Raw genomic sequence first — 23,588 nt, 5'->3', positions numbered from 1 at the left:
TACAAGACAGAATATGTGAAAAGAATCAAGGATCAAAATATCATAAATGTTTGGCAGAAGACACATTTTGGTGAACAGTAAAGTATTCTGACAGTTTTCAAAAATATATATAAAGAGTAATCAATTTTAATTTGCTCTGTGTATCTATTGGAAATCCACATTCAAAACTACTGGCCGATTAAAGTTGAGGTGAGATGCAAATATAAGTTTGTTAACTAGGATCACATAATAAGTATAGCGCAACCAAAAACATTATCCAAAATGTAGAAGTATTAGCAAAAGAAGTCGTCATTTGGTCGTGTTGGGAAAAAAACACATTTTGTCGAAACTGTTCGTTCTGCACACATCAGGACAAATTATAAGAAATACTAAATTAATGGGGAAGTTATATTTTTACTCTGTACAAGAAGAGTGCTGATTGATTGGCAACTTGTGACTGCTGCCATGGAGAATGCACCAGTTAGATGACAACAATCAAGCATTGTTTATGTATAAACTAGGCAGGTTGACCCTGATTGATCAAGCCCTTCACATGAGAAATTAACCAAAGAATGAATTTCACCCGTTTTGTTGAGTTGAACAAGGCATGGTGCATGTGCATATTTTTTTGATCTTCAAAGAACAAGGCCCCATGGATTGATGAAATGCTGCCATAATGTGTTTTTTTTCAGTAACATTTGCAAACAATTTCTTCTAATGTGTAAAAATAATATTTTTGGGACAACACTGACCTTGGATTTTGGTGGTGCTCGAATGTACCATTTACAATCAACTGCCTCCGTGGGATTGGCTTTGCCTTCCTGCACGACTTGTTTTGATTCAATGATCCCCTCAGGTCCTCCCATTTCAAACTCACACGCTGGGTTAGACAAAAGAAAATCCAATGGGGAATTACATGGCATTATCAGATTGATCAAAATGAGTGTTGTTCATGTAAATGCTGAATGTATTTACTAACCTGGCAATGGTTTCAGGGCACCAAGATGTGCAAATTCAGGATCTTTAAAGATAAGAAAAAAAGATTTATAGTAAAAATCCAAGCAAATTTTGGATTGATTTTAACTAAAATAAACTAATTATACTGAAACATGAAAGAATCATTGTAGAAACCATCCACACACAGTCGTTTTGCATGCTGCTGATGTCCATTTCAGATTATAAAACTGAAGCAATAAGTAAAGCACAGAGTATCCTGAGGCTAAGTACACCAAAGGAATAAAATCAGATTGTTACTGATTATTTTTATATGAGGCAGGCTTAATTGTTCAGCAAAAAACACAATGAATGTATTCATCACTATTGTCATCAAAAAATGATGTGGAGGTGCCAGTATTTGATTGGGGTGGACAAAGTCAGAAGTCACCCAATACCAGGTTATAGTCCAACAGGTTTATTTAAAATCACAAGCTTTCTGAGTGTAACTCTTTTGTCACTTCACCTGATGAATACAGTCCAAGCTTATGATTTCAAATAAACCTGTTGGACTCTAACCCAGTGTTGTCTGACCTCTGACGTCATCAGATAAGACAAAGCAAATAAATATTTCAGCAAGCATAGGCTCTTTTTAGCACAGGTAAAAACAATGACAGCAGATGCTGGAAACCAGATTCTGGATTAGTGGTGCTGGAAAAGCACAGAAGTTCAGGCAGCATCCAAGGAGCTTCGAAATCGACGTTTCGGGCAAAAGCCCTTCATCAGAAATAAAAGGAATATTTATTTCTTTTATTTCTTTTTAGCACAGCCAAACCATTCCCAGCTACTTACGGTTGCCATTATCAACTTATCAACTTCTTCCCTGGCTTACCATCATTTATCCCTTGTCTGCATGTCTTTCTCGCCCTCTGGGCTCCATCTCTAGCTTTCCGCTTACTCCTCCCACACCATATCCCTTTCTCCCATCATCTGCATATATACCATCTTTTCCTAGCTACTATCAGTTCTGAAAGAGGGTTACTGGACTTGAAACGTAAGTCTTCCTCTTTATAGATGCTGGAAGACTTGCTGCCTTTCTCCAGCAACTTCTGTTTTTGTTTTAGATCTTCAGCATCCACAGTTCTTTGGTTTGCTTTGGCTAATGTTTGTCAAATATCAGATTTTACTATAATTGTAGGATTTAACACTGCGATGCCAGTTCTTCAAGCTGAAAGTAGCTTGTTTCCAAGGATTTAATACTTGCAGATTATAGCAATATTTAGTACGAGGCCCAAAGAAATATATTTAACAGCAACCATTTTCTCTGTTATGTAACCTGAACATAAATAGCCAGATTACCATTCAAATTATTAAGCAATGATGTAACAAATTGGATATTTACACCAAATACCACAGATATAGTTATAAAGCTACATATCTAACTTTTTTGCCAAGGTTTACTGGGAAAACCTATTGGTTTTAAAGCTCCACTATAGGGCTGGTACACAATACTAGGCTGCAGAATCTCTAAGAGATTTATTTTCCAATCCTTCTTAGTTTATTCCCTCACATGTGACAGGAACTATATAAGGAGATAGTGTAGCAACATTCCTGCAGCGATAATCATCTGTTCAATTCCCTGAACAAACACAGTATCTGACTCTCAATTGACTTAACTTTTTTAAAGTCTAGCAAGAGCAAACCAAAATGATTACCCCAAATGGATCGGTTCTCTTTTTGCAAACACATCCTTGTAATTGATTTGATGCGACAGATATGAAGAGTAAATAATCAAAAGCTCAGTGCAAGACTGAATGTGTCAAACAGCCTTTGCTATTGTAAGATCCACAAGGGGAAGATGAAAGAAATGTATAAAAATTACAGAAAAGTCTTCACTCTCAAAACAGTCATGAGACAGAAGTAAATAAGTTGAAAACAAAAGTGTGAAGTGACAGGGAGAATTTCAAACAAATGCTGCAAATGCAATATTTTATTGCCTGATCTATTGAGTATTTACAGCAATTTTTATTTTTACTTTAAATTTTCAACATGTCTTCCCCCATCAGTACTCTGCTTTTTGATTAAGATGAATCTCAAGGTCTTTGATGTTATTGTGTGCCATGATGAGGTTGTAGGTTTAAAGTCAATTACACATTTTTCTTACCCTATGCATCTATACAAAATTGAGCAAGATTCAGGCATTTTATTTTCAGTATTGTAAACCCAAAAATGATCTTGCATTATATGTGCCAACATTATGGAAATTTCCTACTTGTAGTTGCCTTGGAATGAACCTCTTGGATTTGGACTGACAAACAAGTCTTTGGATTTTGCTCTCAGTAACAGTCAGCTGGATCTTGGGGTCTTTATCCTTCCTGTTTCTTTCCAAATGTTTGCAGACAACCAGAGCAGTCTGCATCAAGTGGCATAAATCTTCCACAAGACTTGGATGCAGTCCACAAGCAGTGAAGATCGGGGACAATATTTCATCCTCACAAACACTCAACATTGGAGCCCCCTAGCAGTGTGTACTCAGCCTCCTACTGTACTCACTGTATACCCATGACTGCATCACCAAATACCAGACTAATGCCATTTAGAAGTTCGCTCATGACACCACCACAGTCAGTTGAATCTCAGATGGCGACGAAACAGACTACAGATGGGAGTTGGAAGACCTGGAAAAATGGTGCACTGAGAACAACCTAGCTCTCAATGCTGGCAAAAACAAGGAACCAATTACTGACTTTCGGCAGGATGTTACTCATGCCCCCCTACACATTAACAGCACAGTGGTGGAACGAGTGGAGAGTGTCAAGCTCCTGGATGTGGTCATCAATAATAAGCTTCCATGGACTCTATTGCACCAGTTACAAAGGCCCAACAACGTCTCTTCTTCCTCAGGCAGCTGAGGAAATTTGGGCTGATGGCGAATACCCTTGCCAACTTTTATGGGTGTGCCTTCAAAAGCATTCTGTCTGGATGTATCACTACCTGGTGTGGCAACTATACTATTCAAGATCAGAGATGGTTACAGAGAGTGGTGAACTCGGCCCGGACAATCACAAAGACCAACCTCCCACCTATAGAATCAAACTACCAGGCCTGCTGTCAAGGAAAGGCCACCAGCATTCTCAAAGATCCATCCCACCCTGGCAATGTTTTTCTACAACCTCTACCATCAGGGAGAGGGTACAGAAGCCTGAAAACACGCACCAGCTGGTTTCGAAACAGTTTCTACCCTACTGTTGTTAGAATACTGAATGGACTCACAAATTCTTAGCATTCACCTGTACCTGTGTTTTTGTTTTTGCCGCTGTTTACCTATTATTTACTATCTATGCTACTTAACTCTGTGATCTGCCTGTATTGCTCGCAAGACAAAGCTTTTCACTGTGCCTCAGTACATGTGACAATAAATTCAAATTCAAATTCAATTCAATTCAACTTTACAATGTTTAGGTTTTGTTTCCAGCAACATAACACATGCAGAAAATGACCTGTGGATTCCTCAAGATCAGAGTAATCTAATGGGGTTAAACCTTTCTTTTCCAGCTCCCAAATTTGTTCTGTTTCATTATTGGGTCTGGATTGAGCAAACAACCCTCATGGTTAATAATATATTACTAGTTATTCAAGTGGTCAACTGAAATTCATCTAGGTGTTCCTGGGTTAACAAATGAAACATTGCATGAAAATTTTCAAAAAAAAATTCAATTTGTTTAGCATTGTGTTAATTACGGTCCTCTCGATGGCACTTCCTCCACCACTCGCAGAGGGTGGCTGCAGTATATACCATTAACATAACTGACCATATCTTCGACATTATCACCTCTACAATTTACAACTTCTATCAGCTTGAAGAGGATGAAAGCATTTTTATGGGATGACCATCTCTTCCAAACACTTCTCCAACACACATATTACGACTTGCTTGGATAATTACTGTTACTTCAGTGCCACTGGATCAAAATGCTGGAACTCTCGAGCAGGCAGCTCATCCCTACCATTTTTATTCATTCATGGGATATGTGTGTCACTGGCTCAACCGCCTTTATTGCCTATCCTTAATTGCCAAGAGGACAGGCAAAAGTATCTGAAGTTACATGTAGACCAGACCAGGCAAGGAGTAATTCCCCAAAGAACCAGAGGGGGTTTTTAAATGACAATCAACAATAGTTATATGGATGTCATCAGGCAAGCCCTTTACTGAATCCAAATTTCACTCTCTGCCTTATTCCATGTTCCATTCCATTAGTGTGGAGCTCTGGGTTAGTAATCTAGTGTTGGTACTACTACACAATTATAAATAACGCTGATTTAGTTAGAGGTTCATAAACCTGAAATGAAACAAAAAATAGCTTTATGTTGACGATGCAGCTAAAATTGTTTGTGTCCAATGTGTAGATGAATCTGTATTTCTATAAAGGGTATTCAAGATGGTTTCATTTCAACATGGTAAGACTGAAAGAATTTTTATTGTGTCTCAAATATATAACCAAGTCAAAAAAATGACTCAACATTGTGAAATATGGCATATTATCTCAGAGAAATGTCCGCCCATACAACCAGAGATGTTAACATGCTAACAGCTACAATTTATAAATAGGTATTTCACATGCAGAATGACAGAGACTGTCTAAATACTGTCACAAGGGCAACATTTCAGTCTGATTTCTGAGAGATGTTAGGAAACTCTCTGTGCTTTAGTGCTTGTTACAAAATGTTACAGAACTTGGTGCTGGCTGATTTCATTTCAACTTACAGTCAGCAAGTAAAGAGAAATCTGCATTTACAGTAAATATAGTAGTAACTCTTTGGATTCCATATATCACTAATTACATTTTGAAATTTCAACTTGACAACCAGCCAGGACCCTTCTTTCTTGTAGTATAAATTGTTGTGATGGTTTGAAATTTGATATTTTTGTGTTTGTCCTGATGACTGCAAGATGAAGAGTATCAGTAACATAGTGTCACAGAGTCACAGAGATGTACAGCACGGAAACAGACTCTTCAGTCCAATCCATCCATGTTGACCAGATATCCCAATCCAATATAGGCTCACCTGCCAGCACCCAGCCCATATCCCCCCAAACCCTTCCTATTCATATTCCCATGCAAATACCTTTTAAATGTTGCAATTTAACTAGCCTCCACCACTTCCTCTGGCAGCTCATTCCATACACATACCATCCTCTGCATGAAAAAGTTGACCCTTAGGCCTCTTTTATATCTTTCCCCTCTCACCCTAAACCTATGCCCTCTAGTTCTGGACTCCCCCAACCCAGGGAAAAGACTTTGTCTATTTATCCTATCCATGCCCCTCATGATTTTGTAAACCTGTATAAGGTCACCCCTCAGCCTCAGACACTCCAGGGAAAACAGCCCCAGCCTGCTCAGCCTTTCCCTATCGCTCAAATCCTCCAAACCTGGCAACATCCTCGTACATCTTTTCAGAACCCTTTTAAGTTTCACAACATCTTTCCGATAGGAAGGAGACCAGAATTGCATGCAATATTCCAACAGCAGCCTAACCTACTCTGACCAATAAAGGAAAGCATACAAAAGGCCGTCTTCACTACCCTATCTACCTGCAACTCCACTTTCAAGGAGCTATGAACCTGCACTCTGAGGTCTCTTTGTTCAGCAACACTCCCGAGGACCTTACCATTAAGTTTATAAGTCCTGCTAAGATTTGCTTTCCCAAAAGGCAGCACCTCACATTTATCTAAATTAAACTCCATCTGCCACTTCTTAGCCCATTGGCCCATCTGATCAAGATTCCCTTGGAATCTGAGGTAACCTTCTTCAGTGACCACTACACCTCCAATTTTGGTGTCATCTGCAAACTTACTAACTGTACCTCTTATGCTCACATACAAATCATTTAGATAAATGACGAAAGGTAGTGGACCCAGCACCGATCCTTTTGGGATAAATGACGAAAGGTAGTGGACCCAGCACCGATCCTTTTGGCACTCCACTGGTCTCCAGTTTGTAAACAACCCTCCACCACCACCCTCTGTCTTCTACCTTTGAGCCAGTTCCATATCCAAATGGCTAGTTCTCCCTGTATTCCATGAGATCTAACCTTGCAAACCGATCTCCCATGGGGAATCTTGTTGAACCCTTTACTGAAGTCCATATAGATCACATCTACTGCTCTGCCCTCAACAATTCTCTTTGTTACTTCTTCAAAAAACTCAATCAAGTTTGTGAGACATGATTTCCCACGCACAAAGCTATGTTGCCTATCCCTAATCAGTCCTTGCCTTTCTAAATACATTTACATTCTGTCCCTCAGGATTCCCTCCAACAACCTGCCTACCATCGATGTCAGGCTCACTGGTCTTTAGCTCCTTGGCTTGTCCTTATCACTTTTCTTAAACAGTGGTACCATGTTGGTTAAAAAAAAATGACTGCAGATGCTGGAAACCAGATTCTGGATTAGAGTGGTGCTGGAAAAGCACAGCAATTCAGGCAGCATCTGAGGAGCAGGAAAATCGACGTTTCAGGCAAAAGCTATTCCTGATGAAGGGCTTTTGCTCAAAATTTCGATTTTCCTGCTCCTCTTGTGGTAACATGTTAGCCAACCTCCAGTCTTCCGGCACCTCGCCTGTGACTATCGATGTTACAAATATTTCAGTAAGATGCCCAGCAATCACTTCCCGAGCTTCACACAGAGTTCCAGGGTACACCTGATCAGGTCCTGGGGATTTATTCACTTTTATGCACTTCAAGACATCCAGCACTTCCTCCTCTGTAATATGGACATTTTTCAAGATGTCACCATCTATTTCCCTACATTCTATATCTTCCATGTCCTTTTCCATATTAAATATTGATGCAAAATACTCATTTAATATCATCCTCATCACCTGCGGCTCCAGTCAAAGGCTGCCTTGCTGATCTTTGAGGGGAAAGTGAGGACTGCAGATGCTGGAGATCAGAGCTGAAAATGTGTTGCTGGAAAAGCGCAGCAGGTCAGGCAGCATCCAAGGAACAGGAGAATCGACATTTCAGGCATAAGCCGAGGGGCCCTATTCACTCCCTAGTTACGCATGTCTCATGGCTCAGTTTTCAGCATACACATTTTGAGTGTTAGATGTGTTGAGGATAAATGCAGCATCTAATTAGAAACCAACAACGTTAAATAGCTTATAAATGAGTTACATCTGTTAATGATGAAACAAGTGCCATGTTGCTTCATTTTTGGCATTGTTGGTCCGTTTCCAAGGAGATGGTGAGGACTCTTGTTGTGGAGTGGTAGTGTACTTATCTCTGGTTCAGAATTTCTAAGTTCAAAACCCTCCTGCCCCAGAGGTGCATCATTACACAGATTGATTGAGAATATCTATGAGGCAAACTTGCGCTATGATTTCAAATCATGCAACAGGATTTTACTGGATCCATCCCATTGAGCAGCAAAACTTTGGTTAAATATTTAATTTGCAAGACTCTTTTCTCCCCCCACAGTGCCACCTGTAAGTTCAGAAGTTATGAAGAAGTGGGAACAGGAATAGGCCACTTGGTCCAGCGAATCTGCTTTGCCACTCATTAAGATCTGATATTGGCCTTAATTCCACTTTCTGGCCTGTCTCCATCAAGGCTTCAGTAAAATAGTGGTCTCAATGTTGCGAACAGAAAGTGTTGCAGAAATTCGTGAGGTTTAGCAGCATCTGAGGAGACAGAGGCAGGGTTAACATTTTGAGTCCCTCTCCAATTTGTTGCCTGAGCTGTTGAGTTTCTCCAGCACTTTCTGTTTCTATTTCAGATGTCCAACATACATAGTACTTTGCTTTTATTCATGTCTCAATGTAGGGTCTGGACCTAGAAATTAACTTAAATTCACATAGAGATACCAGTTAAGTCAAACTGAAACTGATACAACAAGACTGTAACAAAGTATAAATACTGACTCTATTGTAAAGAGTCGCAAAGACTGTCAAAACATTTTAAAAATTTCACAAAGAAGCAGTAAATATTTAAACTACTGTATACGCCTATTATAAGCAGAGTAATATATGACATGGGACTTGAGTAAATTTAAACAGTTAGACAGATCTTTAATTAGTAATGGGTTAAAGGTTATGGAGAGCTGGCAGGAAAGTGGATGAGGTTAAAATGAGATCATCCCTGGTGGTATTAAACGGTGGAGCAGGCTCAAAAAGCTGAACTGCCTACTTTGGCTTCTAACCCTTTCCTTCTTTTGGCATAATGCAGTCGACAATACTGTGAAAAATTACGGCTTTTACGGCTACTCCTGCTTCTAACCCTTATCTTCTTATGTCACAATGTAGTTGACAATATTGTGAAAATTGACCTCTTTAAGGGCATGCTCAGGAGATATTAAGGAGTAGCTGCTGCTTGTTAGTTTTAGTGATTCATGTATTTTGTGGATTAGGAAGGGGATATAGCAAAATAAATGGCTATTAGAACCATAGAGATGTACAGCAAGGAAACAGACCCTTCGGTCTAACCTGTCCATGCCGACCAGATATCCCAACCCAATCTAGTCCCACCCACCAGCATCCGGCCCATATCACTCCAAACTCTTCCTATTCATATACCAATCCAGATGCCTTTTAAATGTTGCAATTGTACCAGCCTCCACCACTTCCTCGGCCAGCTCATTCCATATATGTACCACCCTCTGCATGAAAAAGTTGCCCATTAGGTCTATTTTATATCTTTCCCCTCTCATCCTAAACCTCTAGTTCTGGACTCCCCCACCCCAGGCAAAAGACCTTGTCTCTTTATCCTATCCACGCCCCTCATAATTTTGTAAACCTCTGTAAGGTCACCACTCAGCCTCCGACGCTCAAGGGAAAACAGACCCAGCCTGTTCAGTCTCTCCCTATAGCTCAAATCCTACAACCCTGGCAACATCCTTTTAAATCTTTTCGGAACCCTTTCAGGTTTCACAACATCTTTCCGATAGGAAGGAGACCAGAATTGCATGCAATATTCCAACAGTGGCCTAACCAATGTCCTGTACAGCCGCAACATGACCTCCCAACTCGTGTACTCAATACTCTGACTAATAAAGGAAAGCATACCAAACGCCTTCTTCACTATCCTATCTACCTGTGACTCCACTTTTAAGGAGCTATGAACCTGCAGTCCAAGGTCTCTTTGTTCAGCAACACACCCGAGGACCTTACCGCTAAGTGTAAGTCCTGCTCAGATTTGTTTTCCCAAAATACAGCACCTCACATTTATGTGAATTAAACTCCATCTGCCACTTCTTAGCCCATTGGCCCATCTGATCAAGATCCTGTTGTAATCTGAGGTAACCCTCTTTGCTGTCCACTACACCTCCAATTTTGGTCTCATCTGCAAATTTACTAACTATGCCTCTCATGCTAATCTCCAAATCATTTATATAAATGATGAAAAGTAGTGGACGCAGCACCGATTCTTGTGGCATTCCACTGGTCACAGTCCTCCAGTCTAAAAAACAACCCTCCACCACTACCCTCTGTCTTCTACCTTTGAACTAGTTCTGTATCTAAATGGCTAGTTCTCCTTGTATTCCATGAGATCTAATCTTGCTAACCAGTATCCCATGGGAACCTTGTTAAGTGCCTTACTGAAGTCCATATAGATCACGTCCACCATTCTGCCCTCATCAATCCTCTTTATTACTCCCTCAAAAAACTCAATCAAGTTTCTGAGAGATGATTTCCCACACACAAAGCCAAGTTGACTCCCTAATCAGTCCTTGCCTTTCCAAATACATGTACATTCTGTCCCTCAGGATTCCCTCCAACAACTTGTCCTTACTACCCTTCTGAAACAGTGGCAACATGTTAGCCAACCTCCAGTTGTTTGGCACCTCACCTGTGAAGACCGATGTTACAAATATCTCAGTAAGAGGCCTAGCAATCACTTTGCTCACTTCCCACAGAGGTCTCGGGTACACCTGATCAGATCCTGGGGATTTATCCACTTTTACGCGCTTCAATACATCCAGCACTTCCTCCTCTGTCATATGGACATTTTTCAAGATGGCACCATCTATTTCTCTACATTTTATATCTTCCATGTGCTTTTCCACAGTAAATACTGATGCAAAATACTTGTTTAGTATCTCCCCCACCTCCTGCAGCTCCACACAAAGGCTGCCTATCTCATGTCCCCTTTTTGCCCTCCTGATTTTTCTCTTAAGCATACGCCAACTGCCTTTATATTGTTCTAAGGATTCACTCGATCTATATCTGACATTTGTTTCCTTCTTTTTCTTAACCAAACCCTCAATTTCTTTAGTCATCCAGTATTCCCTATACCTATCAGCCTTTCCTTTCACCCTAACAGGAATATACTTTCTCTGGATTCTCCTTATCTAATTTCTGAAGGCTTCCCATTTTCCAGCCGTCCTTTTACCTGCGAACATCTGCCCCCAATCTGTTTTTGAAGGTTCTTACCTATTACCGTCAAAATTGGTCTTCCTCCAATGTAGAACTACAACTTTTAGATCTGGTCTATCATTTTCCATCACTATTTTATACTAATAGAATTATGGTCACTGGCCCCAAAGCACTTCCCCACTGACACCTCAGTCACCTGCCCTGCCTTATTTCCCAAGAATAGGTCAAGTTTTGCACCTTCTGTAGTGGGTATATCTACATACTGAATCAAAACATTGTCTTGTACACACTTAACAAATTCCTCTCCATCTAAACCCTTAACACTATGGCAGTCTCAGTCTATGTTTGGAAAGTTAAAATCCCCTACCTTAATCACCCTATTATTCCTACAGGTAATGGTGATCTCCTTACAAATTTGTTTCTCAATTTCCGTCTGACTATTCAGGGGTCTATAATACAATCCTAATAAGGTGATCATCCCTTTCTAATTTCTCAGTTCCACCCAAATAACTTCCCTGGATGTATTTCTGGGAATATCCTCCCTCAGCACAGCTGTAATGCTACCCCTTATCAAAAACGTCACTCTCCCTCCTCTCTTGCCTCCCTTTCTGCCCTTCCTGTAGCATTTGTATCCTGGAACATTAAGCTGCCAGTCCTGCCCATCCCTGAGCCATGTTTCTGTAATTGCTATGAAATCCCAGTCCCATGTCCCTCCCAATGCCCTGAGTTCATCTGCCTTCCCTGTTAGGTCTCTTGCATTGATATAAATGCAGTTTAATTTATCAGTCCTATTTTGTTCTCTGATTTGTCCCTGCCTGCCCTGACTGTTTGACTCGCTTCTGTTCTCAACTGTACCATTCTCAGATTGATCTCTTTCCTCACTATCTCCCTGGGTCCCACCACCATCCCACCTTTCTAGTTTAAATCCTCCTGAGCAGCTCGAGCAAATCTCCCTGCCAGTATATCAGTCCCCTTCCAATTTAGATGCAATCCTTCTTGTACAGGCCACTCTACCCCATAACAGCTTCCAATGATTCAGAAATGTAAATCCTTCTCCCATATACCAGCTCCTCAGCCATGCATTCATCTGCTCTGTTCTCCTATTCCTGCCCTCACTAGCTTATAGTACTGGTAGTAATCCAGACATTACTACTCTTGAGGACCTTCTTTTTAAACTTCTGCCTAACTCTCTGTAATCTCCCTTCAGAATCTCAACTTCATCCCTTGCTATGTCATTGGTTCCAATGTGTTCAATGACCTCCTGCTGGCCCCTCTCCCCCTTGAGAACATTCTGCATCCTCTCTGAGACATCCTTCATTCTTGCACCAGGGAAGCAGCACACCATTCCCATTTTTTTGCTGCTGGCCACAGAAACATCTGTCTGTATCTTGGATTAGACAGTCCCCAAAGAAAATCAATCGCTTGGAACCCAATTTAACCCTCATTGCATTAGAGCCAGTCTCAATCCCAGAAATTTGGCTGTTCATGCTTTGTTCCCCTGAGAACCCATCACCCCCTACATTTTCCAAAACAGCATACTTGTTTGAAATGGGGATAGCCACAGAAGACTCCTGCACTACCTGCCTACCTCTCTTACCTTTCCTAGAGTTAACACATGTATGACTGTATATGAAACTTTCCTCCCTTCCTATAACTGCCATCCATCACATCCCCTTGCTCTTGTAAATTCCTCATTGCCTCTAACTGCCTTTCCAACTGATCCATTCAATCTAATAGCATTCGCATCCAACAGCATTTAATGCAGATATATTCCTCAGTAATCCATAAACTCTCCCTAAACTCCCACATCCATCAAGAACAGCATATCACTCTACTCAGGGCCATTTTTGTTCCTTTCAATTTACAGACCCAGAAAATAGCACTAATTCCTATACAAAACACTGCTCCAGGTTAAATTAATACTTATGGCTTATATTTTAAGTTTAATCAAGAGACATAGCTCAATAAAACATATAATCAAGAAAGAACCCACTCTACTCACTACTGCAGACTTATTTTAAGGCCACACTTAAAACATCCATTTATCTGTTTCTGTGCTGTGACCTCTCCCAACAGGTTCCTCCAAGATCAGTTGTGAATTTCACTGTTTTTTAATTTTCCGAGACACATTCTGATGTCCAGCGATACATGAATTCAACAGCAAAGGCAGTAACTGCTAACTCTGTCAGTTAGCAATGTGGGTTTCTTTCTCTCTTGTACTGACCTCACCATGTGCTTCCTTTGTCTGTTCTTCTCCCTTTTAAAAGTGCTTTCGTTTTGACTTTTTTTCTCCAAAGTTCCAAAGCAATACAAGAGCATATAAAACAACTATTGCTGCTCCTCGAATTCGAGGAAATCACCTCCAACACCTAAAACATCTCAAAAGAGGTGCAGCTGTTACAGCTAGAATCTTTTCCCATCCTCCATCACATTGGTAGTGTCCCTACCTCTGACCCAGAATTCCCCAGTTTAATGCCCACCCCAAAAGTGTATCGGAACAATTTGCTAAATGGTTACTTGAAAACTCTTGATAAGGCAGATAAATGTAAAGATAAACAATACAAAAGCACTACCTACTTTAGGTTCAAGGATGAAATAGCAGAAGGTGCCATTTTAATGTGGAACTGTATCATCATTACTAAGTAAGTCTTCAATTAAAAAAGAAATGGCATTGGACATGGAGAATAACAAAGCACTTGCCCTTTGTAAAGCCTTAAATTGGCATTCATTAGATCAGGACATTATCATATTCCACTGAGGAAATCACGGGCTTCTTGCTGCAAAGTTTAAGCTGCATCATTGACCTCTGGACAAAGCATTCTGCTAATCAAGGTGAGAATTAACTGGAGATTATTTGGGAAAATGGCCCACTCTTAATCATTAGCAGTTCAGTAGACTGTCCCAAGCACACACCATTGAAGGAGGCTGAGAAAGCTCCTTCTGCTGAGAAAGTCTGGAATAGACAGAGACACAGGGATCTTTCCCTATTGTTTGTTGAGAGAGGTTGAGGTAAGAACATAGCTGTTGGATTTTCCTCCTTAAGATGAGGATCAAGTGTCAGGACATTTCCCAGCACCTTTGTTCTGCCTCCTTCTTGTTGGTGTGCCCAGATTATTTTCATAGGGAATAGGCTGTACTGGGAGACACTGTCACCTGAATCAGGCCTAAGGAGAAAATGGAGGCAGGTGGTGCCAAGGTAGATAAACTAGAATGCCTGCCCCTGTTTGTTGGGAGATTGTCCCACTTCTGTATCTGAGTTTAGATACCCTAGTCCTTAACCACAATCACTCACCCCCACAATTCCCCTACCTCTCCCCCTCCATAACCCCCACCATCTCCATGTGACTTTCCCACATATCATGCTTCTCATGTTCCTTGCTATCTCTATCTTCCTATAAACCCCATATCTTTATTAGAGTCATAGAGTCATACAGATGTACAGCACAGAAACAGACCCTTCGGTCCTACTCGTCCATTCTGACTAGATATCCTGAATTAATCTCGTCCCATTTGACAGCACTTGGTCTATAACTTCTAAACCCTTCCTATTCATATACGCATCTAGATGGCTTTTAAATGTTGTTATTCTTTCTCTACACTACCATTATCTTTTATACTCAGTCACTAAGTATCCACTATGGATAGAAATCATGAGCCTGATGTGAATATCAGCAGAGAATGGCGGGAGCTGGGCAGAAGTGAAATCGGAGCGCAGAGCCAGCTGGGAAGGTAAGTGATTGTTATTTAAGAACTTACCTCGACGCCAACCGTCTTTTTGCAGCAGAGAGTGGCGGGAGCTGGACGGAAGTGAAGTTGGAGCGCAGAGCCAGCTGGGAAGGTAAGTGATTGTTATTTAAGAACTTACCTCGATGCCAACCGTCTTTTTGCAGCAGAGAGTGGCGGGAGCTGGGCGGAAGTGAAGTTGGAGCGCAGAGCCGGTTGGGAAGGTATGTGATTGTTATTTGAGTGGGTGTGTTCTAGACCCCAGGTCCTACAAAGTAGGGCCTCCCTCCCACCCTCCTCCTCGAACCTAACTTTAAAAGTCCACAGACTTGTCCCAAAAAGAGAGTCCAGGGAAGTTCCTGTTGAGAGAAGAGAGAGTCTTTAGCTCAGGAGTCTTTAACAAGGAGGTTGAGTGAAGTGATTACACCACAGTTGAAGAGGGTGAAGACCTGACTGCCAAGCTGGTTCAGTGTGCTACGTGCATGATGTGGGAGGTCAACGACTCTGGTGTATCTGGCTCGTATATCTGTGGAAAGTGTGTGCACGTTCAGCTACTGACAGAGCATATCACAGCACTGAAGAAAGAACTCGAGGACCTTAAGCTCATCTGAGAGAACGAGATCTTTCTGGACAGGACGTTCAATGAGGTTATTACACCGACCATAACAGAAGAGAGAAGACGATGAGGAAGGCAGAGAGGAGACACGTGCAAGAGACCGCGGGGGAAGTACCTGTCAGGAACAAGTTGAATCTTTTGGAAACAGTAGAGACAGATGACACTGCCAGTCCGCGAGGCGGTCAGGTCTGTCAATCAAAAGGTGGCGTGGAGGCAGACCCAAGGAGTCAGACATCGCACAGAGCTGTGGTGATAGGGGACTCCATAGTGACAGGAACTGAATGGGGTTTTTGTGGCAACAGGCGGGATTTAAGGATGGTGTATTGCCTTCCTGGTGCCAGGATTAAGGACATCGCAGACAGAGTGCAGGAAATCCTCAAGGGTGAAGGTGAAGAGCTAGAGGTGGTGGTACATGTCGGCACAAATGATGTCGGGAAGTAGAGGAGGAACATACTACTGCAGGACTTCGGAGAACTAGGAAGAAGGCTGAAAAGCAGGACGTCCAGAGTGGCTATTTCCAGTTTGCTTCCAGTTCCTTGGGCTGGAGAGGCCAGAAACAGGGAGATAATGGACTTGAATGTGTGGCTGAGGAACTGGTGCAGGAAGCAAGGATTTAAATTCTTGGATCACTGGGCTATGTTTTGTGGTAAACATAAATTATATAAAAGAGACAGTTTGCACCTTAATAGGTTGGGGACCAGCATTCTGGCTGGCAGGTTTGCTACTGCAACACAGCTGCATTTAAACTAAAATAGCGGGGGGGGGGGGGGACAAACTGGAAGTTTAAGAAGGAAATTGAAGGTAAAGTTAGAACAAGGGAAGTCAAGAAAGACAATGGTATCAATGAAGCAGGAAACTCAAAAAGGGATTATGCCGTAAGATTGAGTGAAATAGGGGTTGATAGGAAGGGTGAGGGCAGTAACAAATTAAAAACACTACATTTGAATGCACAAAGTATTAGAAATAAGATGGATGAGCTTGTGGGTCTTTTGGTAATTGGCAGCTACTTATTGTGGGGATAACTGAGATGTGGCTTAAAGTGGACAGGGCCTGGGAAATGAATATTCAAGGCCATACGTGCTATCGTAAGGACAGACTGACGGGCAGAGGGGGTGGGGTGGTCCTGTTGGTAAAGGATGATATTCAGTCCCTTCCGTGGGGGGATCTAGAATCAGGGGATGTAGAGTCAGTATGGATAGAGTTGAGAAATTCGAAGGGTAGGAAGACCCTCTTGGGAGTTATCTACAGGCCCCCAAACAGTAGTATGGATGTAGGGTGTAAGTTGAATAAGGAGCTGAAATTGGCCTGTCGCAAAGATGTTACTACAGTTGTTATGGGGGATTTCAACATGCAGGTAGACTGGGAGAATCAGGATGGTATTGGACCTCAAGAAAGGGAATTTGTGCAGTGCCTCCGAGATGGATTCTTAGAACAGCTGGTACTGGAGCCTACCAGGGAGAAGGCAATTCTGGATCTGGTATTATGCAACAAACCAGAATTGAACAGGGACCTCGAAATGAAGGAGCCATTGGGAAGTAGTGACCATAATACAATAAGCTTCAATCTGCAATTTGAAAGGGAGAGGGTACAATCGGTAGTGACAATATTTCAGTTGAATAAAGGGAACTATGGAGCTATGAGGGAGGAGCTGGCCAAAGTTCAATGGTGCAATACCTTAGCAGGGATGATAGTGGAGGAACAATGGCAGATATTTCTGTGTATAATGCAGAAGTTGCAGGATCAGTTCATTCCAAGAAGGAAGAAAGATCCCAGTAGGAGGCATGGGTGGCCATGGCAGATGAGGGAAGTTAAGAAACATATAAAGTCAAAAGAAAAAAAGTATAACATAGCAAAGATGAGTGGGAAAACGGAGGACTGGGAAGCTTTTAAAGAACAACAGAGGATTACTAAGAAGGGAATACGCAGAGAAAAAATGAGGTACGAAGGTAAACTGGCCAAAAATATAAAGGAGGATAGTAAAAGATTTTTTAGGTATGTGAAAGGGAAAAAAATGGTTAAGACTAAAATTGGGCCCTTGAAGACAGAAACAGGGGAATACATTATGGGGAACAAAGAAATGGCAGAAGAGTTGAATTGATACTTCAGATCTGTCACTGGGGAAGACACAAGCAGTCTCCCTGAGGTAACAGTGGCTGAAGGACCTGAACTGAAGGGAATTTATATTTGCCAGGAATTGGTGTTGGAGAGACTGTTAGGTCTGAAGGCTAATGAGTCCCTGGAGCCTGATGGTCTACATCCCAAGGTATTGAAGGAGGTGGCTCGAGAAATCGTGGTTGCATGGTGATTATTTTCCAGAGTTCGATAGTTTCAGGATCAGTTCCTGCAGATTGGAGGGTGGCTAATGTTGTACCACTTTTTAACAAAGGAGCGAAAGAGAAATTAGAGACCAGTTAGTCTGACCTCAGTAGTGGGAAAGATGCTGGAGTCAATTATAAAGGATGAAATTACGACACATCTGGATAGCAGTAACAGGATAGGTCAGAGTCAGCATGGATTTATGAAGGGGAAATCATGCTTGACTAATCTTCTGGAATTTTTTGAGGATGTAACTCTGAAGATGGACAAGGGAGATCCAGTGGATGTAGTGTACCTGGACTTTCAGAAAGCCTTTGATAAAGTCCTACATAGGAGGTTAGTGATCAAAATTAGGGCGCATGGTATTGGGGCAAAGTACTGACTTGGATTGAAAATTGGTTGGCTGACAGGAAACAAAGAGTAGTGATAAATGGCTCCCTGTCGGAATGGCAGGCAGTGATCAGTGGGGTACCACAGGGATCAGTGCTGGGACCACAGCTTTTTACAATATATATTAATGATATAGAAGATGGTATTAATAGTAACATTATCAAATTTGCTGATGATACAAAGCAGGGTGGCAGGGTGAAATGTGAGAAGGATGTTAGGAGATTACAGGGTGACCTGGACAGGTTAGGTAAGTGGACAGATGCATGGCAGATGAGATTTGGGTGTTCTTGTACACCAGTCAATGAAGGTAAGCATGCAGGTACAGCAGGTAGTGAAGAAGGCTAATAGCATGCTGGCCTTCATAACAAGAGGGATTGAGTATAGAAGCAAAGAGGTTCTTCTGCAGCTGTACAGGGCCCTGGTGAGACCGTACTGGAATATTGTGTGCAGTTCTGCTCGCCAAATTTGAGGAAAGACATTCTGGCTATTGAGGGTGTGCAGCGTAGGTTCACGAGGTCAATTCCTGGAATGACAGGACTATTTTATGTTGAAAGATTGGAGCGACTGGGCTTGTATACCCTTGAGTTTAGAAGACTGAGAGGGAATCTGATTGAGACATATAAGATTATTAAAGGATTGGACACTCTGGAGGCAGGAAACATGTTTCCGCTGATGGGTGAGTCCCGAACCAGAGGACACAGCTTAAAAATAAGGGGTAGACCATTTAGGACAGAGATGAGGAGAAACTTCTTCACCCAGAGAGTGGTGGGTGTGTGGAATGCTCTGCCCCAGAAGGCAGTGGAGGCCCAGTCTTTGGATTCGTTTAAGAAAGAGTTGGATAGAGGTCTCAAGGATAGTGGAATCAAGGGTTCTGGAGATAAGGTAGGAGCAGAATACTGATTGAGGATAGTCAGCCATAATCATAATGAATGGTGGTGCAGGCTCGAAGGGCAAAATGACCTACTCCTGCACCTATTGTCTATTGAGATGTCTTTAGATATTCATAGAATTGCTGATATAAGCAAACAGCCATTCAAACTTGAAAGAAATAATTTAACTGTGTTAGGTCAGAAGCTATTAAAAGATTAAAAAGATTAAAACCTCTTAGGTTGTGAAACAGATGGGTGCATTGCTTCCAAGGCTGTATTATCAAACAACTCAGCTATTTGTTCTCCTATTTCAAAGACTGAACAGGTTGTCATAGGGTGGTAGGTGAGGTGCTTCTCAAATGGTTACATGTGGATTTTAACAGCATCTCCACTCTGCCTTGAATGTGTTTTTTCCCCTTAGCCTGAACTTAAAGGCTCACAGTAATTTGTATTAGATTCCCTACAGTGTGGAAACAGACCCTTCGGCCCAACAAGTCCACACCGACCCTCCAAAGAGTAACCCACACCACCCTCCTGACTAATGCACCTAACAACTATGTTAGTTATAAACAACTATGGACAATTTAGCATGGCCAATTCACCTGGCCTGCACATCTTTGGAATGTGGGAGGAAACTGGAGCACCCGGAGGAAACCCACGCAGACACGGGGTGACATGTGCAAACTCCACACAGACAGTCGCCCAAGGCTGGAATCGAACCTGGGCCCCTGGCACTGTGAGGCAGCAGTGCTAACCACTGAGCCACCATTCCTTGCTGTTTGCAGCAGGCACAGGCCAGGTAACTTGCCATGGTAATTTCAACCAGCTAAGCAGATGTCAAGGAAAAGGCTGTTTGCAAAGATGGGAAGACAGCAAATGGATTCTGAGCAAAGACAATCAACTATCATCCACACTGTTACCTTCAGTTGACAACAAAACTCAATGATGATCCCATGTGATGATCTTTGCAAACAAGTATATAGTACTCTGTTTTGGATTGTGGAAGGGCCTGGGTGAGATCTGGAATACTGTGACAGCAATATATCACAAAGATTCATCAAGTTTAGCGATTATGTCTCATTGAACTTGACTACCTTCAAAAATATACCTAGTTCAACTTTTAATATATTTAAAGACTCAACCTCCAATACCTTCAAAGGAAGAGAATTCCATGCTTTAGCTATCCTCTTACAGAAAAAAAAATCTCCTCAGCTCTGCCTTACAGGGGACACCTCTTATTCTTGAATGATGTCTCCTAGTTTTAATCTGCTCCAAAAGAGGAAACATTCCTCTGAGAATCCGTCCTATCTAGTCTCCATAAGATTTCATACTTCAGTGGGGTATAGACCAAATCTTTCTTTATAAGTTAACAGTGTAGATGTCATGGAATACATGGAGAACCAGCCATTTGGAGACAGAACTAGCTCAAAGGTAAAGATAGAAGGTGATGGTGGAGGGTTGTTTTTCAGACTTGAGGCCTGTGACCAGTGGAGTGCCACAAGGGTCGGTGCTGAGTCCATTGCTTTTCATCATTTACATAAATGATTTGGATGTGAGCATAAGAGATATAGTTAGTAAGTTTGCAAATGATACCAAAATTGGAGGTGTAGTGGACAGTGAAAAAGGTTACCTCAGATTACAATGGGATCTTGATCAGATGGGCCAATGGGCTGAGAAGTGGCAGATGGAGTTTAATTTAGATAAATGTGAGGTGCTGCATTTTGGGAAAGCAGGTCTTAGCAGCAGGACTTACATACTTAATGGTAAGATCCTAGGGAGTGTTGCTGAACAAAGAGACCTTGGAGTGCAGGTTCATACCTCCTTGAAAGTGGAGTCACAGGTAGATACGATAGTGAAGAAAGCGGTTGGTATGCTTTCCTTTATTGGTCAGAGTATTTAGTACAGGAGTTGGGAGATTATGTTGCGACTGTACAGGACATAGGTTAGGCCACTTTTGGAATATTGCATGCAGTTCTGGTCTCCTTCCTATTGGAAAGAAGTTGTGAAACTTGAAAGGGTTCAGAAAGGATTTACAAGGATGTTGCCAGGGTTGGAGGATTTGAGCTACAGGGAGAGGCTGAACAGGCTGGGGCTATTTTCCCTGGAGCATCAGAGGCTGAGGGGTGACCTTATAGAGGTATATAAGGTGTATGGAATGAACTGCCAAAGGAAGTGGTGGAGGCTGGTACAATTGCAACAATTAAAAGGCATCCGGATCGGTATATGAATAGGAAGGGTTTAGAGGGATATGGGCTGGGTGCTGGCAGGTGGTACTAGATTGGGTTGGGGTATCTGGTCGGCATGGATGGGTTGGAGCGAAGGGTCTGCTTCTGTGCTGTACATCTCTATGACTTTATGAACTTACATTTTAAAGCATGGCTATTTGGTTGCTGTACGTTTGCCATGTGCATGGCTGACGAGCAGGAGGCTGGAAGAACACAGCAAAATAGGCAGCATCAGGAGGTGGAGAAGTCAATGTTTTGGGTGTTACCTTTCTTTCGTACTGAGTGTGGGTGTAAGGGAAGCTTCAGATAAAGGGGATGGGTGGGCCGGGTGGTGAGATGGGGCTAGATGAACACAGGTACAGGGTATGACCTGGTTGGCTGATTAGAGGAATAAATCTGGTTGGTGACAAGAAGGAAGGGTCAATAAGAGGAATGGGAGGGACTGTGAAGGGAGGTGGGTAATGGGAAGGGAGATTATTTGAAATTGGAGAACTCACTGTTGAGTCCTCCAGACTATAGGTTGCCCAAGTGGATGATGAGGTGTTGTTCCTCCAATTTGCGGTTTGATTCATTGTGGCAACAGAGGAGGCCAAGGATGGTCATGTCAGAAATGGAGTGAGAAGGGGGAATTAAAATGGGCGGTGACTGGGTGGTCCGGTCAGCCCCTGCGGGCCCGGCTGAGATCTTCGGTGAAGCGTTCCCTTAATTTACGCTTGATCTCGCTGATGTAGAGAAGACCACATCGTGAGCACCTGATGCAGTAAACTAGGTTGGAAGAGAGACAGGTGAATGAGGTCTCACCTGAAAGGACTGTTTGGGCCCTGGATAGTGGTGAGGCGGAGTGGTGTCCCGGGAGATTTTGCATTTTTTTCCGATTGCAGGGGAAGGTACCTGGCAGTTCGGGGGAGTTGGGGAGAGTAGCATAAACCAAGGACTGTTGAAGGGAATGGTCCATGCGGAAGGTGGAGAGGAGTGTGGAGGGGAAGATGTTCTTGGTGGTGGAGTCTAGTTGGAGTAGGTGGAAGTGTTTAAGGATGATGTGTTGGATGCGGACACTGGTGGGGTGGTAGCTGAGGACAAGGGGGACCCTGTCTTTATTGCACTTGGGGATTGTTAGAACAGTGAAATGGAGAATGGAGATGGTGTGGTGGAGGGCTGACTGGATGACAGAGCGGGGAAAAGCACATTATTCAAAATAGGTGTACATCTGGGATGCTTTGGAGTGGAATGCCTCCTCTTCTGAGCAGCGAAGGCGGAAGAATTGGGAGAATGGGGTGGAGTTGTTGCAGGATGCCAGGTGGGAGGTGGTGTAGTCCAGATAGTTGCGAGAGTCTGTGGGTTTATAGGAAACATCTGTCTTGAGACTGTCACCAGAGATGGAAATGGAGAGGTCAGGAAAGGGGAGGGAAGTGTCTGAGATGGATGGAGAGAATTTGAGGTTGGGGTGGAAGGAAGAAGTTGAGGGCCTGCAGGCCATCCTTGTGGGGTATGGATGTGTATAAGGGCTGCATGTCCATAGTGAAGATAAAGCACTTGGGGCTAAGGAATTGGAAGTTACTGAAAAGATGGAGGGCGTGGTTGGTGTTGTGGATGTAGGTGGGAAGTGCCTGAATGAAGGGGGAGATTATGGAGTTGAGGTAGGACGAGATGAGTTTGGTGGAGCAGGAGCATGCCGAAACAATGGGTTAGTCAGGGTAGTTGGGCTTATGGATCTTGGGGAGCAGGTAGAATCAGACAGTCTGGGGCTCAGCGACTATGAGTTTGGAGGCAGTGGAGGGGAGATCACCGGAGGCAATGAGGGCACAGGCAGTGCAAGTGCTTTTGGCATGAGGGTCGCGGTGGGGTCGTGATACAAGGGAGATAGGATGTGGTGTTGGAGAGTTGGCATTTGGCCTCTGCAGCATAGGGGTCCATTCTCCTGACTACCACCAACCCAACTTTGTCAGTGGGTTTGATGGTGAACCAGAGGTTGGTGCGGACAGAGTGGAATGCTGCACATTTGGAGGGGGTGAGGTTGGAGTGGGTGAGTGGGGGTGGTTGGAAATATTGAGGCCGCCGATCTCACGTCAGCAGACAGCACTGAAGAAGTCTAGGGCGGGCACAAGGCTAGCAGGGGATGACCAAGTGGACGATGAAGGTTGGAGGCAGGAGAAGGGATCCTCAGA

The 23,588-nt window shown here is 42.7% G+C and overlaps 1 protein-coding gene across 5 annotated transcripts in view; it reads right to left on the bottom strand.

The window, feature by feature from the left end:
* The window catches only part of neto1l (neuropilin (NRP) and tolloid (TLL)-like 1, like), a 222,257-nt gene that overhangs the window by 109,711 nt on the left and 88,958 nt on the right, over positions 1–23,588 (bottom strand). For 3 of the 5 annotated variants that reach the window (XM_043688454.1, XM_043688455.1, XM_043688456.1), the window contains exons 5-6: positions 959–1,000; positions 732–859 (exon numbers count right to left, since the gene is read on the bottom strand). The exons of 1 other annotated variant lie outside the window; for it this stretch is intronic. In XM_043688454.1, the coding sequence (XP_043544389.1) occupies positions 732–859; positions 959–1,000 (170 nt within the window). Of the gene's footprint in view, positions 1–731; positions 860–958; positions 1,001–23,588 lie in introns of those variants that run through there. One more of the 5 variants, XR_006311425.1, reaches the window with a different exon arrangement.

This window comes from Chiloscyllium plagiosum, chromosome 4 (genome assembly GCF_004010195.1).
Source record: "Chiloscyllium plagiosum isolate BGI_BamShark_2017 chromosome 4, ASM401019v2, whole genome shotgun sequence".
In the NCBI taxonomy this organism is placed as follows: domain Eukaryota; kingdom Metazoa; phylum Chordata; class Chondrichthyes; order Orectolobiformes; family Hemiscylliidae; genus Chiloscyllium; species Chiloscyllium plagiosum.
The sequence above is the reverse complement of the archived record's forward strand: the minus strand, read 5'-3'. Positions and strand labels throughout refer to the sequence as shown.